The sequence below is a fragment of the Struthio camelus genome, chromosome 8, assembly GCF_040807025.1.
Source record: "Struthio camelus isolate bStrCam1 chromosome 8, bStrCam1.hap1, whole genome shotgun sequence".
Taxonomy (NCBI): domain Eukaryota; kingdom Metazoa; phylum Chordata; class Aves; order Struthioniformes; family Struthionidae; genus Struthio; species Struthio camelus.
The window spans coordinates 21,264,463-21,280,685 of NC_090949.1; the positions used below are offsets into that span (position 1 = coordinate 21,264,463).

The following is a 16,223-nucleotide window of genomic DNA, read 5'->3' on the forward strand; positions in this document are numbered from 1 at the left end:
TGGGGTTTGTCTGAGCACTGAGGGAGGCACCTGCGGCCACGTGCGGACGGAGACCTCCGCAGCTGGCCGCTGCAGTCCGAGTGACGCGGAAAGACAAGTCTTGCTGGTGACGGGAGAGCTGGAAGGAAAGTACGTACGGCCGCTTCTCCCGCCGGCGGGGCCGGGGCTGGCCCCGGGAGCGGCTCCTGCACAGCCGGGCCTGGGGCGGCACGTCCTTCGCCTTCCCTCTGGGGGCCAGCCTGGGAAGCCTGGGCGAGGGCCTATCCCAAGTCTGGAGAAAACCAGGGGAAAATGAAATGAGGGTAAAAGGTGGGTTTCTTTCAGCAGAAAAGATGACAAATCCTTGTTATCCCTGAGGCAGAGGTGGGGCAGGACGCTGATCTCCCTTCTGCCCCGCAGAGGTGGGAGCTTTGGTGGCATAAAGGACTGGATGAAGGTGGAGAAGCTCTCAAGAAGGATGATCCTGTAAAAAGCAAGAGTGATTTGGAAACCTAGGTTTTATTTCCTTTGGATTTGCGTTTGGCACTGTCTTCCCTTGCTGGAGAACTCTGTGTTTGGCTCAGTGGTATAGCTCACGGGTCCACCTGCCCCGGCCCCAGGGGGACGGCCAGCCGCCGCAGCGGGCGGAGGCAGAGAGCACCGTGCGCGGTGTCAGAGGCGAGCAGCCTTCCCACTCAGCCCTCCGAATGCGATCGGATGTAGAACCAGATGCAAGGACATGCAGGGGTCTGAATTTTGTCAACATAAGGATGTGTTTACTAAGATGGCCGTAAATTAAAACTTGGAGATAACCTTCTACCCACATAACTCCTAGACTTATTTGAAGTCAGTGGGAGCTTTGCCTCTGACCTAAGGGGGAAAAAGAATCATTTTGGTGCTTGTGCTGATAGCAAAGAGCACAGCACACTGCTGCCAACACAGCCGTGAGCAAGGGCAGCGCTGGAGCGCGTTCCTGCGTTCGCAGCCGCGCTCCAGCTCCTGCCAAGTGCTGGTTGGGCAACGCTCACCCAGCGGAAAAGCGATTTACAAATCCTGCCTCTGACTCTCTTATCAGCAGGGAAGAGTCAAGCGCAGCCTCGCTGTCCCTCGAACACTGTCTTTTGGAACGAAGCGCGGAAACGAGATTTGTTTTCTGCTGGGAAGCCGACGGCTTTGGTGGCCGCCCGGCCAGCCGAGCGGCACGGGCAGCGGCGGCGCACCCGGGGCCGACGCCTGCTGGCAGCACCGCCGGCCCGTGGCCGCGCGGACGCCTCCCTCTCCCAAACGCGCAGGAAAGGCCCGTGGCCCGCGGCGCGGGCTGAGAGCGGCCCTCCCACGGCCACGGCCGCGGCCACGCGTGGGCATCGGGCACGGCCGGGCTCCCCGGGGCGGCGGCGGCGGCGGGGGGGGGGGAACGCGGGGAAGCGCCGCCCGCGGCCCCGCTCCCGGCCCCGACGCCCCGCACCGCTCGCCGCCGCCGCCGCCGCCGCACAGGTAAGCGGCCCTCCGCCGCCGCCGGCCAATGGCGAGGCTCGGCCGCCGCCGCCAGCCAATGGGAGCTCTCCTGGCTGCGGCCCCATGGAAATGTGCCTGGTGGGGAGCCAATCGGCGGCGGGCGGCCGGCGGGCGGCGCGGCGCTTTATCAGCTGCCAGGGCCGGCGGCGGCGGCAGCGCGGAGCGGGCCGCGGCCTCCCCGCGGCGGGCAGCATGGCCGGGCTGGGCGGCGGCCCCGCCGCCTTCGGGCGCTGCACGCACGCCGTGGTGCGGGCGCTGCCCGAGTCGCTGTGCCGGCAGGCGCTGCGCACCGCGCCGGGCCCCGAGGTGGATTTCGCCCGCGCCGAGCGGGAGCACCAGCTCTACGTGGGCGTGCTGAAGAGCAAGCTGGGGCTGCAGGTGCTGGAGCTGCCGGCCGACGAGAGCCTGCCCGACTGCGTCTTCGTGGAGGACGCGGCCGTGGTGTGCGAGGAGACGGCGCTCCTCACCCGCCCGGGCGCGCCCAGCCGCAGGAAGGAGGTGCGGGGCGCGGCGGGGCGCCGCCTCGGGGCCGGCCCGCGGGGGGCGAGCGCGGCCGGGGCCGGCCCGGCCCGGCGCGGGGGCTGCGGCAGGGCGCGGCGCGGTGCTGGGCTGGCGGCGGCCAGGGCGTCGCGGCGGGGCGGCCGGCCCCTGCCCTGCCCTTCCCCTCCCCTCCCCGCCCGCCGCCACGGGCCGGGGCTCCGCGCGGCGGCTTCGCGCCGCCAGTGGGGTCCGGCGGCTGCGGCGCCGTCACGTCCGCGGCGCCCGCGCCGCGCCCGTTTAACCGTCGCGGGCCGCGCGCGGCCGGGGGCTCGTGTCGGCGGGCTGGGAGCGGCGGGGAGGGGGAGGGTCCGCCGGGCGGGATGAAAGCGGGCGGCGCAGCCCGGCTGTGGAAATGGCCGAGGCAGGTGGGTCGCGGAGAGGGCGAGGCGGCTGGGCGGCACCGGCGGCGGTTCCGGGCGGCGCAGCCGGCATCCGCCGCGCAGCCGCTGGCGCGGGGCGGGGGGCTCGCCCTGGGCCCCGCCACCGCCGCGGCGTCGGGGCTGCCCGGCTGGAGGTGCTGAGCGCTCCGAAGAGCTGGGTTTTTTTCGTTCAGGGTACGTTTTTCAGCAGTGCGTTGTGAACAGCTACCGGTGCTGTGCTTCTCTGTGACAATAAATGATCGATATAAACTATGACTCATCCTTTCTCAGTTGTGGGGACTTGCAGTTTTTGCCAGCTTGCAAAAAACTCAGTCCTTTGTCATGGATCACCGGTTAGTAGTGCAGATTTACGTTGGTGCTAAAATATTGTTCAGTCCAAATCCTGTTTTCACAATGTGTTTAGTTTAATGTGAGCCCCCTTTCAGGAAGTTTGTTACAGATGTCTCTGGTAACTATCCAGCTGCCTGTGTGCAAGAGCTGGTATTAGTTTTGGTGTATTCAGTGTGAGCCTGGATGCCCTTGATCCTAATGCTGCCTGCTTTGCGCACCCACTGCATGTCTCGCAGATTAGAAACTAGAGGAATATGTGGGTGTGCAAGGAATGCAGGGCTTGGTATTTAATGGATAGGTGTAAAGGATGTGCTACTGCAGGAGTTACTTCAGGTTTAAAAAAATTTTTTTTGACCTACTCAGTCTCTCCATGAGCCAGTTCATCAAACAGTGAATGTGCTGAAATGCTACCCAGTTATCTCTTTTCCTAGGAGTGACAGGAGCAGCAAATAAAACAAACTTTGACCTGTTCAAAGCTGCAAAACTACCACACCAGCAACTTACTTTCCTGTAAGCATATGTCATTGTAACCCTTTTCTCATCTCTTCCAGTTCCCATCCTCTCTGTACTGCCATAGCTCATCTTGTGGTCTGCCAGCACTGACTGCAGCATCTGTGGGATAGGGGCTGGGTCGCTAATTGAAGTAAAACAGTAACAATGCTCTTGGTGCTGAGAATACAATGGAAACTGTCTCTGTGGCCTTGGTATTTTTGATCTAGTGTCCTCTTTTAAAAATAGTAATAATAAAACTTATTCAAATAAGCATTTTGTCCAACAATGTAACAGTCTGAGACATTGCACAGATTTTGTGTTCAAATACATGCCAGTTTCTTTGTGTGTATGTACTCTGTTTGAAGCATGCACTTGGATGCCCTTAAAGGTAACAACATTAAAGTGTGTGTGCTGTGTGCTACTTGCTGAAGCAACTGCTTCTCTGGTACAGTTCAAGTGAACTTTCTGTGGTCCTTTACCCTGACTTGCTGGTATGTCGTTAAGTGACTCCTGTTGCCATGTGGACCCAGCTGGCCTTTGGAGCAGTTGCTCACTTATGCAGTTTACACCTTTGTGTAAGTGCATAAAGTGTGTGTAAAAATGCAAGTGTGCGTGTTTGGTGGGAGGAGGGAACTCTATACTTAGAAAGAGCCCAGAAAGTGTTCAGGAAGGGGGGGGGGGAGTGGCTTCTGTTACACAGCTGGCAATGATGGCACTGGCAGGAGGTGGGAGTCACTCAACTAGAGGATGAGCTGAAAGGAAGGAGTATTTCTTTCCATTTTGAGGCCTCAAATTGTGCCAATGCAAAGCGAATTCCAAAGGTAAGGTATGGTGGTGGAATTGAATACAATATTGGCTGTAACTATTTGCTATACCGTTTCAGGGGTAGTAAAGAATTGAGAAAGCATGGAACGAGGAAACAAAGGACATGGGGTCATTTATGAAAAGAAGCAGGTTATTTCTCCCTCTTCCCTTCAGTGTCACTGATTATTCTGGCACAGTAAAAGTAGTGGAAAAAGATACATAACTGGAGGTTGCAGGAGTAATGAGGGAGAGTTAGTGATCTCTGAGGCTGAGAAAGGGTTTGCTGGGACACTGACAGAAACGGTTGGATGTGAGCACCCAATAGTATTAATCCTCTTTTGGGATTAACAGCAGCAAATTAAGCCCCAAACTAACTACTCTGTATCCTGGCTATTACAAATACCAGGAAGGTAAAACAAAGTTTGATTTGTTTCCTTTAACAAAAACCACAAGATATGACGCTTAATTTAACATATGTGGGATTACAGAGATGTTTTAAACCATGATTAGATGCTATTCCCTGGCACCCACAAAGATTAGAAAGAATTGTGCTGCAGGGGATGCATATGGTAACAATTTATCATTAAATTACACAGTTTGTTAGTTTGAGAATAATACAAAATCGATTAGGTTTATGATCTGTTTTCTTGCTTGGCCCATGTCTGCTGGGCCTGAGACCAGGTTTCTTATCAATCAGAATTACCTACTTTGTATGAAGTAATAGTTCAAAAGTGACTTGAAGTAAAGTCTGAATGTGGTGCTCTCTTGCATGAAACAGCAGAACAGATTTGCTTTTTTCCATGAGTGACTTTTGAAGCATAATTTGAACCTTATTTGTTTTCTTGGATGATGGGGCAATCCCTCTCATAAGTATATACTGCAGTGTATTTGTCTGGTCGCATAATTCTTAATTATTTATAACAGCTCTTTCTTCTGGGAACATCATTACAGCACTGCTCTGCAGAGGAAGGAAAAAAGATCATTGAGGAGGAGGGGGACTTTCTGTGGGGTTGTTCCTGGTCACTCCAAGTGCTGCATCTCTAGCCTTCTCCTTCCCGGAGGCATCTTCTCAGAGACCAGGCCTTCATCCCTTCTCCCCTCGCAGAGGAGACACAGGGCTGGGCTTGCAGTGTGTTGTGCGTTGGTTGTGTTTAGCTAGCAAGTCTGGTTTGTTTGAGAGGTTGCAGTGACCAGGCTGTCATTTAAAAACAGTGAGAAGAAAATAGTCAAGGCTTTAGAAAGAACAAATCTGCACAGCTTGCTGTGGTGGAGGGCCCAGTGTTTGTCTCAGATATCTTGGGAAATGTCTATGTTAATCTGCTTTTCCTAAAGAGCTTCCCACGAAACAGCGATGTTTCTTGTAGCTTCCTGAAAGAGTGCTCCCTGACCCAGACAGAGTTTGTCTGTTCTCACTTCTAGCCTTCAACCCTTCTTGGATGTGCCTGGTGCAGTTGGTTTGGTCAGGTGAGATGCAAAGTCTGCAACCACCCCGAACATTCAGTGTGGGGTGGCCCTTCCTGAGCCGCCTGTTCTGCCTGGCAACCTGCTGTGAAGCCAACTCTGCAACACCCAGGAAAAAGTACCCTTTCTGAGATTTATGTCCGGTCTTTGAATCCCCAATTGATATTATTCCTGAAACGTGGAGGAAAGTGAAGTTGCTGAGGGGTCCCTCCTAGGGTCTGTCCTGTTTAATGTCTTTATCCGTGACCTGGAAGGTGAGGTGGAAGGTGCCCATATCAAGTTGTGGACAGCCTGAAATTTGGGGGGAGCAGGTGATATGCTTGAAGGCCAGGCTGCCATTCAGAGGAGCCAGGCTGGAGCAATGGGCTGATGGGGACCTTATGAAGTTCAACAGAGACAAATGCAAAGTCCTGCCTGTAGGAAGGAGGAGCCTCTGGCTGGTTGGGAGCAGCTCTGCAGAAAAGCACCTGGAGGTCTGGTGAGCAGCAAGCTGAATTTGAGCCAGCAGTGGGTCCTGGTAGTGAAGAAAGTCAAGAGAATCCGAGGCTGTATTAACAGGAGTGGAGCCAGTAGTTTGAGGGAAGCAGTGGCTCTACTCGGCACTCATTAGAGCACATCTAGATACAGTGTCCAATTTTGGGCCCACCCAATACCAGCAAAGACATTAACTGGAGTGAGTTCAGTGGAGGGCCACCAAGATGGTCAGGGGCTGGAGCGCAAGCTGAGGACACTGGGCCTCTTCACCCTGGAGAAGAGGTAGCTTGAGGGGGAAGGGGGGAGGGTTGCTAACAACAGCCCCTGAATGCCTACATGGAGGTTATCAAGAAGAGGAGCCAGGCTTTCCACAGGGGTGCATAGGGGAGGACAAGAGAGAATGGGTATAAACTGAAATGAGGTTTTGCTGGGATATAAGGAGAAAGCTTTTCACAATGGGGACAGCTGAGCATTGGAATGGAGACCTAAAGAAGAGCTCAATGTCTTTATCCTTGGAGGTTTTCAAGATCTGACTGGATAAAGCCCTGAGCAACCTCATAGCTGGCCCTGCTTTGAGCAGGAGGCTGGACTGTAGACCTCCTGAGGGTGCCTTTGAACCTGAATTATTCTGTGAGTATGAAACCTTTATGTTAAGATACATGGGGACAGGCATTTGCTGCTTGAACTTGTTATATAATCTGCACCTCAATGACAGTGGACAGTTGCTAAATCTGGATGGCTCCCATGCTGATGGATCCATTGTTGGAACATTAGAAGGATGAAGCCCTGTGAACCCAGTTCAACCATGTTTCCTTATACTGTCTCCAAAAGTCTGTACTCCTACCTCAGCTGGTTCAGGCAGCCTGGAATGAATATGAACCAAAGATTTTTTTTTTTAGTGCGTTATCACTCACATGATCTGCTGCATGACAGATCGGAGGAGAACGGAGGCAGTCTGCATACAACACCAGTTCTTGTATTCTTTTTATATAACATAAGTGTAAATCCATGAATATTTTAACAGTGCAGTTGATACATGCTTGGCTTAATCCAGTTAATGTAAAGCCCACCTACTGAGCACGCACTCTTGACCCAAACCTTTCTGTAATGCAGTAGTGTTGCTCTAGCTGGTTGATAGTCAGCAAGGTTTGTCTTGCTGATCTCTTACCTCATTTCCAAGCGGGTTAACTATTTAACTGACTTCTGTGCAGAGTGGGCAAGAGTAGTGCAGGGTGGGAGGGCAGGGAAGGAATGGTACCATTTCTTCCCTGAATGATTTGGTACCATTTCTGTGAAGAATTAACAGACGTGGGCTTGTGTCCAGGAAACTTGCTAAGAGGGCTGGTGACAGAACAAGCTCAGAAGCCTGAGCGGACCAGTGAAAGATGAAGGCCATGGTCTGCCCAGATGCATCTTGAAGATATCAGCCTGGTTGAATGTGCAGCTGGAGCAGCTCTGTTTCAGTTGCGTAGTGCCTCCTGATAACCTATCTGCCAGATGCATGAACTGAGAAGCTCTGTTCATCTCCTGCATTTCACGTTACTGAGAACTAAAATGCAGTGTTTAAGAACTGTTGCAAGTGTTGCCTCTCACTGACTAGATGCCTTATTAAGGATAGCTTGTCTCTACTGAACTGACAAATTTTTCTTTCTATGGTAAGTAGACAAGCATTTCTATTTCCAGATATTAATCAGTCTCTTAATATGGGATAGTATTTTTAATGTTCTTAAGGCACTTAGGGCTTGTCTTCATAGGGATGCTAACTCTGGCTAATGACTCTGATGAAAAATTAGTCATGTATTTAATGGTTTGTTTGCAAAAGTCAGACACTTAATTCAAGGCATTATGTTTCTGTGTGGAAAAGTCTGCATAAACAAGCCCCTGGACCTGTATTTATCAGGTTCCAAGCACTTTTTTTTTCCTGTGACTTGAAAGGAAATTTCACCTTTTACTGGTTAATAAGGTGAAAAGAACAAAGTAGGGATTGCCAGCCATCTATCAGCTGTCTGTGGAGTCTTCCTCTTTCCCTTTCCTCCCCCTCCCCCCTTATTTGATTGAGATCAATTACTGTAACATTGCATGTACCAGACAAATCTATGCAATGGTTTGTAATAGCATTGACTGAGCTTTCAGGCTTTACCAATACTACTGGTCACTCCTCCAACACCATTGGATCCTTGACTGGCTCTGTCTGGAATTACATTAGTTTTTGCTCTGTTGTACTATGTTGTTGTAGAAGGAGTTAAATTTGGTCATAGTCAGTACTGGGAAATAACCCAGTATTTTTTTTAGCAGAGTAGAAAAATCAGTCATGCATTTAATTGTTTGTAAAAGTCAGACACTTATTTCAGGCATTATGTTTCTGTGTTGTCTTCTGAATTTATTTTAAAATTCATAGTTCCTAAGGAGTTTTGGATTTATCAGAAAGGTAAAGGCTTTTAACACAAACTAGAAGTAGATTACTAATGCAGATAAGCTGATGTTTTGTTCAGCTGTGTGCAAGCACCAGTACACTTGATGTTCAACTTGAACAATGTCAATTGAAACGTTGTGATCAGTGCTCACCAATTCCAGAACCTTTTGTTCTAACAATATGTTCTCAAATGTTTATTCCTCTAGTATAAACTCTTCATGTCACTTTCCGGACACAACAGGGTTAGTGGCTGAAAAGAGCTCTGATCAGCACATTGCTCTTACTGCGTAAGTTGTCTTCATGTGCTTGGGATAGTACTAAATGGCGTTTCTGCCATTTCTGAGCTTATGCAGACAGATGGAAATTCAAAAGCTCAGCAAAATGTACCCACAGTGACCTGGCTGCCTCTTTTCAGCTGCTGCAAAGGGGAGGGAGAGCAGCTGATGCTGTGGGACAGCTTCAGGAGCTGCTGCGGAAGAAATCACCATAGTTCTTCCCTTGGTTGTCAGGAGAGGAAGTGCCCAACCAAGAGTCCTTTTCTACAAAGTCTACAGGAGAGCAAGTTTGGGGTTGCATGACTGCAGTGAAGAAGGGAGGTTATACGGTCCTCCAGCAGTGAGGACAGTGGTACAGTTTCTCCAGCTAGCAAAAGAGGATATTTGTCAGTCTCGTCCTCTCAACAAGCATTGAAAGAGCCTACTGTTTCCGTTTTGAGCCCCCCCTCAAGTACTTTTTCCCACATCCATGTGCTAGGCACCAGGGCTTTGTGCGCAGCTGTGGTTTTCCAGGTTCCTGCTGTGCAGCACCAGGCAGCCCACTGCCTCCATCCCACGTGCCCTCACCCGCTTGTTAGCGCAGCTTCTGTAGGGCTGCACGGGAAGCCGGAGTGGGGACCTGCTCTGGAGTAGAAGGAACCCACTCCTCTTTTCTTTCTTCAGGATGGTTTAGGTAGTTGAATAGGCTCTTTGAGATGGTGTTTTGTGCAGCCCAATGAACAGCTGTACCCAGAGGGGCCATACAGAGCCAAGAGCAAGTGCCTGAAGACTACTCACACTTATTTCTTAGCTCATCTCGCCCTGGATCAGTGCTAGAAGAACCTGGAATAGTTTATATAGCTGCAGTGTAAGACTGAGCATATCTGCAGGCCTGTAATGTTGAGCCTATTTGCATATTTAGGTGATGTTCATGGTGAATATGGTAATTCTTGAAGAGCTGGCTAGTGTACAATCTGGAGAGGCTGTATAACTCGGTGAGAAGAGTGATAGCTGCAGAGTTTGTTAGTGAGACATGTTCTTGCAGCAGGTCAAGAAATGGATAGAAGTATCAGGCCACTGACTAGCCACAGGGACTAGCACTGAATTTGGCTTTGGAATGGGGCACCTGTGTGCATATGGGTGGGGGAAGCAATTCCTGCATTCCAGGAACAAGCTCCCACAACCAAGATGAAGCTCTGGTGTGGACATTGTAGGCAAATGAGTCTATTGGAAAGGCAGCACCAGTGTGTCAGTGATCAGTGGCACTACCGATCCCTGTGGCTCCCAAGGACACCACAAACAGGCTAGGTGAGCACCTGAGGGATGGGGGCAGCCAGCTCACAGCAAACCCTCCAGCTATGGCATGCAGGTTAGAAAAACCTCTTCTGCCCAACCCATTGGGGCTCACTTCTAAAAAAATACTCTGAAATCTTGAGTATTTATTATTAGTAAGAAAGATACGTGCTGTTTTTCCTCTGTTCCGATTAGGAAGAATCCTCCTCGCTTTGTACCAAGCCTCACAGCACCAAGTTTGCGTAACTGGGAAGGATGCAAGTTGGAGGTAACTCTGGGGGACTGGGGCTGAAGTTTGGCTCTTCAGGCATGGGGTTATGTGAACTAGAGCTTGCACCCTCCTCTGGGCAGAGGAGTCCCAGCTGCAGCTTATTTCTTGCAGGAATGATTCTTGGGCTAGTCAGTTGAGGCCTCTGAGAAAAGAGAAAGCAAACAGAAACAGGTAGGAAGTTACATACATATATTAAATAGACTCAGATTAGCTTTATATTGCTACTGTTAAATAATAGACACCTCCCCTGTTCCCTCTATAGACGGACAGTTGTGCGAGATAATGTCTATTACAAAATAATAGAAAAACTAGACTCAAACAGATTCATGGCTCTGCTAGATCCTGAAATTAATTAGGTTATGCTTTCTGTCTTATAGCACATGCTAGTGCAAAAGAACCTCTTTTTGCTGACTAATCATTTAAACCAGAATCTCTCTCTGCACAACTGGCAAAGATTTGTCTCGTTTCCTTGGAGGATTAGTGCTTGCTGCTCATTAAAGAGAAGCAAGAGATTTAAAAAATGTTATTAGCACTTTGAATAATTCACATAGTCTTCTAAACTTATAACAAATCCTGGAGATCTTGAACGTTTGCCCCGACCCTTTTGCTTGTCCTTATTGTGCTTGGCCCTCAATGTTGCTGGTCAACTTCAGTGTTCTGCCTAGAAAGCATATGATAGAAAGCCCAGGAGTTACCCTTCTGTCCTTGCTTAGTGCCCAGAATGGTAAGTGAGTAAACATGGCCGAAAACTTTTAATGGAGGATGACAAAAATTAGGGATGGCATTAGGTACCTTTGCACCCACACTCTCTCCAGCCTTTGTTTTCCCTTGAATACATTTCTTGTTCTGTACCAAGCCATATATGTGCTCCTTTGCTTTTCTTTTTTCCACCATGTTCTCAATTTAACTTCAAAATTAGAATAAAAACATAGAAGGTACTGTCACTGGTTGCCACTGTGTTTTCAGCTTTACTTCTTGATTTGTTTTCAGTAACAATCAGACTTAGGATAAAATTAGGTAAGATATAAATCTGATTTTGATTGTCTCTTTTGCAGAGGCCTCATGGAGAATGTTGAGATTATATAATTGGCAGAAGCAAATGTAAGTCTTCAAGGAAGCCTTTGTTATTTGGAGGTGTGCTCTTTGGCTTGTGTTGAGGGAAAGTGGTTGGTTCTCTCCAGGAACAAACAGGACCTGAGCGTCATGGGGTGCAGAAGGCAACCAAGTGACCTCTCATATCACTCTATATTGGTGGGTTTTTTATATATTTTATTAGCTTTCATTTTCAGAGTTTTGGTATAAACATATAGATTAACCATAAAGTATGTGGTAGAAGAGATGTTTTCTCTTTAACAATATTTGAGACAAGTTTTTTTAAAAAAAAAAAAGTTGTTCTAACAGTGGGATAGATACAGATAGACCTATATCAGGAACCCCTGTAACTGTAGTCCTAGGAAACATGGGGAAAGAATGTGAGGGTCTCACTAAGCAGTGTGTTGTGAAAGCAGGTTTGATTTGTTGCTGTGGCCCAGCTTTGTCCATCTGCGTAGCAGTTTGAGCGTTGCCTTGCAATTCTTGTACGTTCTTCTTTGGATGCAAAGTTAACTGCTGATACGGCACTGTCAGGTGCTGAATGGCACTAACCCTGCATGAACGAGGCTGACATTTTGGACAAACTGGCTATGCCAAGAACTGTATTCTCTTTCATCTTCAATTTTGCTGCTGTGATCAGATTTAATGAAAATACTAGGAGATAGCTTCTAGTTAGATCAATAAAAGTGGTTTATACTCATTATAATTGAGTTCTATCTACAGAACTGTAAAACACAATCTTTAAGGACAGTCCTAGGAGCAGCCTGAGCTTTCATGTGTTTGAACACAGGCAATATTTAGGCCTTGTTATTAAATTGGTAGGTCAAGTTTCTCAGGAATGTCTTGAGTTGCTGACTGAAGAGTCAAAAAAAAAAAAAAAAGACAGAACCTAAATCAAAAGCATGTTCTCTTTAGTCTGCTGTGGAAATTGATTATTATTTTGCAAATCAGGTGTCAGCTTTTGCACTTATCACAGCTCCTGTAGCTGTGATAAATAGTGTCTGAGATTGCAGTTTGAGCATGCTCAGTGGTTAAAGGTTCCAAGTAACCTTAAATATTCCCCTAAAGTGAAAAGAGCCTGTTCTACTGTTTTCACCCCCATATGGGGCTTAGTTACCTTCTGCTTTCTCTCCCTCTACTCTCAAGACCTTTTTGCCTGGACTTTCAGACTAAACCTAAATCTTTCTCTAATAACTGTTTCATTATAGTAAGTACTAGTTTTCTAGCTGTCGCTACTGGAATTTTGTTCTGAGAGTTTGAAGGTGGGGTAATAACATCCCCAGTATAGGTTGCCTGATAGATTTTTAATCCTATGCAGCCTTCAAACCTGCAACACCCTACACCCTGCAAAAGAGGTTTCATATACAGACTGCAGTCCTCTCTGGCTCTTCTTGGAGTCTGCCAGCATTTGAGAGTGGCAAAGCAGCCTTCGCTTGCTCTAGCTCAGCCTGTTGCTTTCTGGGACGCTTGGATACAGCGAGTGCATTTCCCATAGCTGAGTTCTCTCACGCTGTGCCACTAGCACAAGCAGCACCTGCTCCCAGTGCTGTACCAGGACACGCACATTTGTCTATTCCCAGGTGTGCTGTCACCTGAGCTGGGATCTGGCCATGCCCTGCCTGCTTCACTCCCCTGCCAAGTGCAGCTGCAGCACTCACTGGGCTCTAGGTGTTTCCAGCGGGAAGCAGAAGAGGCTGGCAGCAGCCTCTCCCAGGAAACAGCGCACCTCGGTGGCTGCATGGGTGCTAGCCTGTACTTGTGTCAAGAGTCAGTGCATGTTGTTTGCTGGCAAGAACATGTGGACGTGCCTGTCTAGCAGCTCAGATGCCTGCCTGTCACTTCATTTTAAGTTTTTAAAATGTTACCTTGCCTTGCCACTAAACCCTTCTGCAAGTAATGCATTGTAGGTTTTATATATCTGTATAACACTTACTTTGAGTAACGTGATGCAAGGTCTTTTGGCTGATATGAAACCTTTTGCTATAAAGAACTGTCTTGAAAAGATGTGCAATGCCCATTTCAAGGTACTTCACTCTTTAGGAAGATGCACGTTTCTTATGTTTATACAATGTTAATTCTCTGGCCACATCCATAACCCAACTGAGCAGATATTCCTTAATCTTTTATTCCCATTACCTTCTAAATGTTTCTTTGTGGCCTCTGCAGGCACTTCTGACGTTGGGCTTTCTAAGGACAGTACTTTCCAAATTCTAGGGGCAAATTCCTTGTGCTCATTTGTTGCCCCAACACTGCATCTTGCTACGCTCCCTCCAGTTCTAGGATCCTGATTATTTTCTAGAAATCTCCTAAGGCTTCATATGAAACTAGTGCAATTCTCTTGATGCTCATTAAAGAAAATGAGTCTCAGCTCTGTCTGCAAACAGACTGGTTCATTGTAAAATATACTTACTTCTAACATAGAAGCATAAACGTGGTATGAGACAACCTCTGGTTTGCTAGTCAAATGCAGTTTTGGAAGAAATAGTTCCAAGTCCAGTTGTGTCTAGTGTCACTGTCTCCAGTCTTCCCTCTTAGTGAGGTAACCAGGGCACACAGCATTTCAGCAAAGCATGACTGGTCTATGCTTAGACCGATTTTTTTTTTGTTAAAATAAACATATGCGGACTCTAACTTCTACCACTACTCTTATTTTTCTCCTGCCCATTTCTCAAGCGTAACTCTGAAACAGGTATTCAGGCTCCACCATAGACACAGTGTGACTCTACTGAGGATACTGCAGGAAATGACCACATAAGGAGCTTTAATTTACATTATTTGTATTCAGAATGTTTTGTGAGCTTTAGTGGCACAGATTAGCTCAGGGAAATGATATGTGTGCTTCTGCTTAAGTTCAAGTTTTCAGAGGTTTTCTTTTGTCTTTGACATAAGTCTCCTGGTAAATAGTGTTAGGATTTCTTTTTTTTAAAGAAAGACTTAAATGAAGTGTTCTGTGGCTGAGATATGTACAGGAGTCAGGTCTTGCAGTCAGCCAAGGCAACTGTTCACACACAGGGCAGCTGATTATACTGTAATGTGTTTTTTCTTCTGTTATTGATCAATAGCAAAACCAAAACAAGTATGTCAAAAATAGCTTGCTAGAGACTTACAGGTGAGTTTTTGAAAATTCATTTTCATATATTTAAGTAGAAATTCAGTATTTGGCACTAAATCAGGTTATCAAGATTTAAGATATTTGGAAGTGTTTTGTGGGTTAATGGTCAGTAAAGGCACTGGCTAGCCAAGTCCATCTCTGAATGTCAACCTAAGTTCTCTGGCAAGGTTAACTTTTTGTTTCAGTTCAGTCCCAGCTGGCCACTGAAGCAAACTGAAATGAAACCAGCTACATGATTTGATACTATTACCACTGTTGTGTGTGCACCCGTGTCTCTCTGCACTTTGGTATGGTCAGTGTCCTTTCCGAGTCATGTGGAGAACATCTCTACAGGAACACAGGCTTTCAGATAACTAGAAAGGTGAATGTCTTAGAGGTAAAGCCACTCTCTGCTTCTTAGTCAGAAAGAGTAAGCTATGTTTAAGTAAATGTTTAGCAGGAAATTCCAGACTATGCCTCTTAGTAAAGATGAGGCATCTACTAATTCTGCTGGAGTTCATTTTGCAAATGCAAGTGTTCTGGAGCATTTCACCTACCCAGATGGCTGAGTGTGTCTGATGTCATCACTGTGCTTAAAACAGTAAAAGTCATGAATCTCAAGCATCTCCTGTTCTTCCAACACTTAACTGTACAGTCGAGTGCTAGGAATTGCCCACTTGTGGTGGTGTTGCTGTAGTTAGCCACTAGGTATTCACCAAAGTTTAACGTGTGAGTGAGCAGCGCTCTTGAAAGGCAGATAGAAAGTGATGAAAGATTCTGATGGAGAAGGGCATGAGTTGGATACCTTTATTTTTCCTGCTGACATAGGGAAGTGCGAGTTTGCCTGGTTTTTGGGAGTTACTATGAGTTGACTCCTGTAGAAGCAGCATTCAAACTTCCAAATGTAGTGCTTTCCCTGAAGTAAAGGGCATCAGAGAAGTAACTGCTGGATTACTTTAGACCCTCTTCCACGTCCCTTCTCTACAACAGGTTTGTTAAGCACTTCTGGAATCCTGCTCCAGTGTTGCAGGGAAGATCTGTTTTAGTGTAGTTTCTAGAATAAATCAGGCTTTATACTACTTGGCTGTTGGTCTTACTGATCTTTGTCCAATAAGCCTTATTCCTGTTGGCTGATCTGAACTGTTTTTAAGGAGAGAAACAGTATGAAAGAGAAGTCAGGGTAGAACAGAGATGCTGTCAAAGTCTAAATGAATAAAAGGAGGGGATTTGGTCTGATGAGCTACATGGGAGAGAGCCTTTATCAGCACTTTAGCTGCCATGATGGGTCCTGTATTTTCAATGATGCTAGCAAGTCCATGAAACTCTAATCCATACAAAATGGAGCTTCATTAGTGCCACACAATCTGTTATTTTTGCAACCTTTAAAGTAAGTGTACCGCTAGACTTCTTCTGGCTCAAGGGGTGTGACTTTACTTTCACAAAACAAAACCAGGTTTCCTTGACCCCAGGGCTCTGGGTTAGGAGGTTTCCCTTCTAGATGAGTATTTTCCAAACTTTCTTAAACAGTACTGCCAGTATTGCTAAAAGACCAGTTTTTGACTGAACTTAATATTTATCTGGACCTGAAATACATGTGAAGTTCTAGTCACCCATTTTGGAAATGCAGAGAGTAAACATAAAAGATGGAGGAGAAGACCTTGCTGCAGTACAGCACTGCTTTCAGTGAGGTGAAGATAATTAGCTTAAATATCTTTGGCTGAAAAAGCTATATTTCTAGGAGGAGTAGGGAAAACTAGGAGAAAGTTCTTTTCCATCTTGCATGGTATGGAGAAAATGAATTGGGAATGATGGTACAAAACCTTGATGGCATCCA

At 47.4% G+C, this 16,223-nt stretch overlaps 1 protein-coding gene across 3 annotated transcripts in view; it reads left to right on the forward strand.

Moving 5' to 3' along the window:
• The window catches only part of DDAH1 (dimethylarginine dimethylaminohydrolase 1), a 106,082-nt gene that overhangs the window by 39,703 nt on the left and 50,156 nt on the right, over nt 1-16,223 (forward strand). Inside the window, exons 1-3 of one of the 3 annotated variants that reach the window (XM_009673207.2) lie at nt 9,366-10,203; nt 11,262-11,307; nt 11,388-11,457. The exons of 1 other annotated variant lie outside the window; for it this stretch is intronic. In XM_009673207.2, the coding sequence (XP_009671502.1) occupies nt 10,191-10,203; nt 11,262-11,307; nt 11,388-11,457 (129 nt within the window). In that variant the 5' untranslated portion in view covers nt 9,366-10,190. Of the gene's footprint in view, nt 1-1,651; nt 1,993-9,365; nt 10,204-11,261; nt 11,308-11,387; nt 11,458-16,223 lie in introns of those variants that run through there. One more of the 3 variants, XM_068952622.1, reaches the window with a different exon arrangement.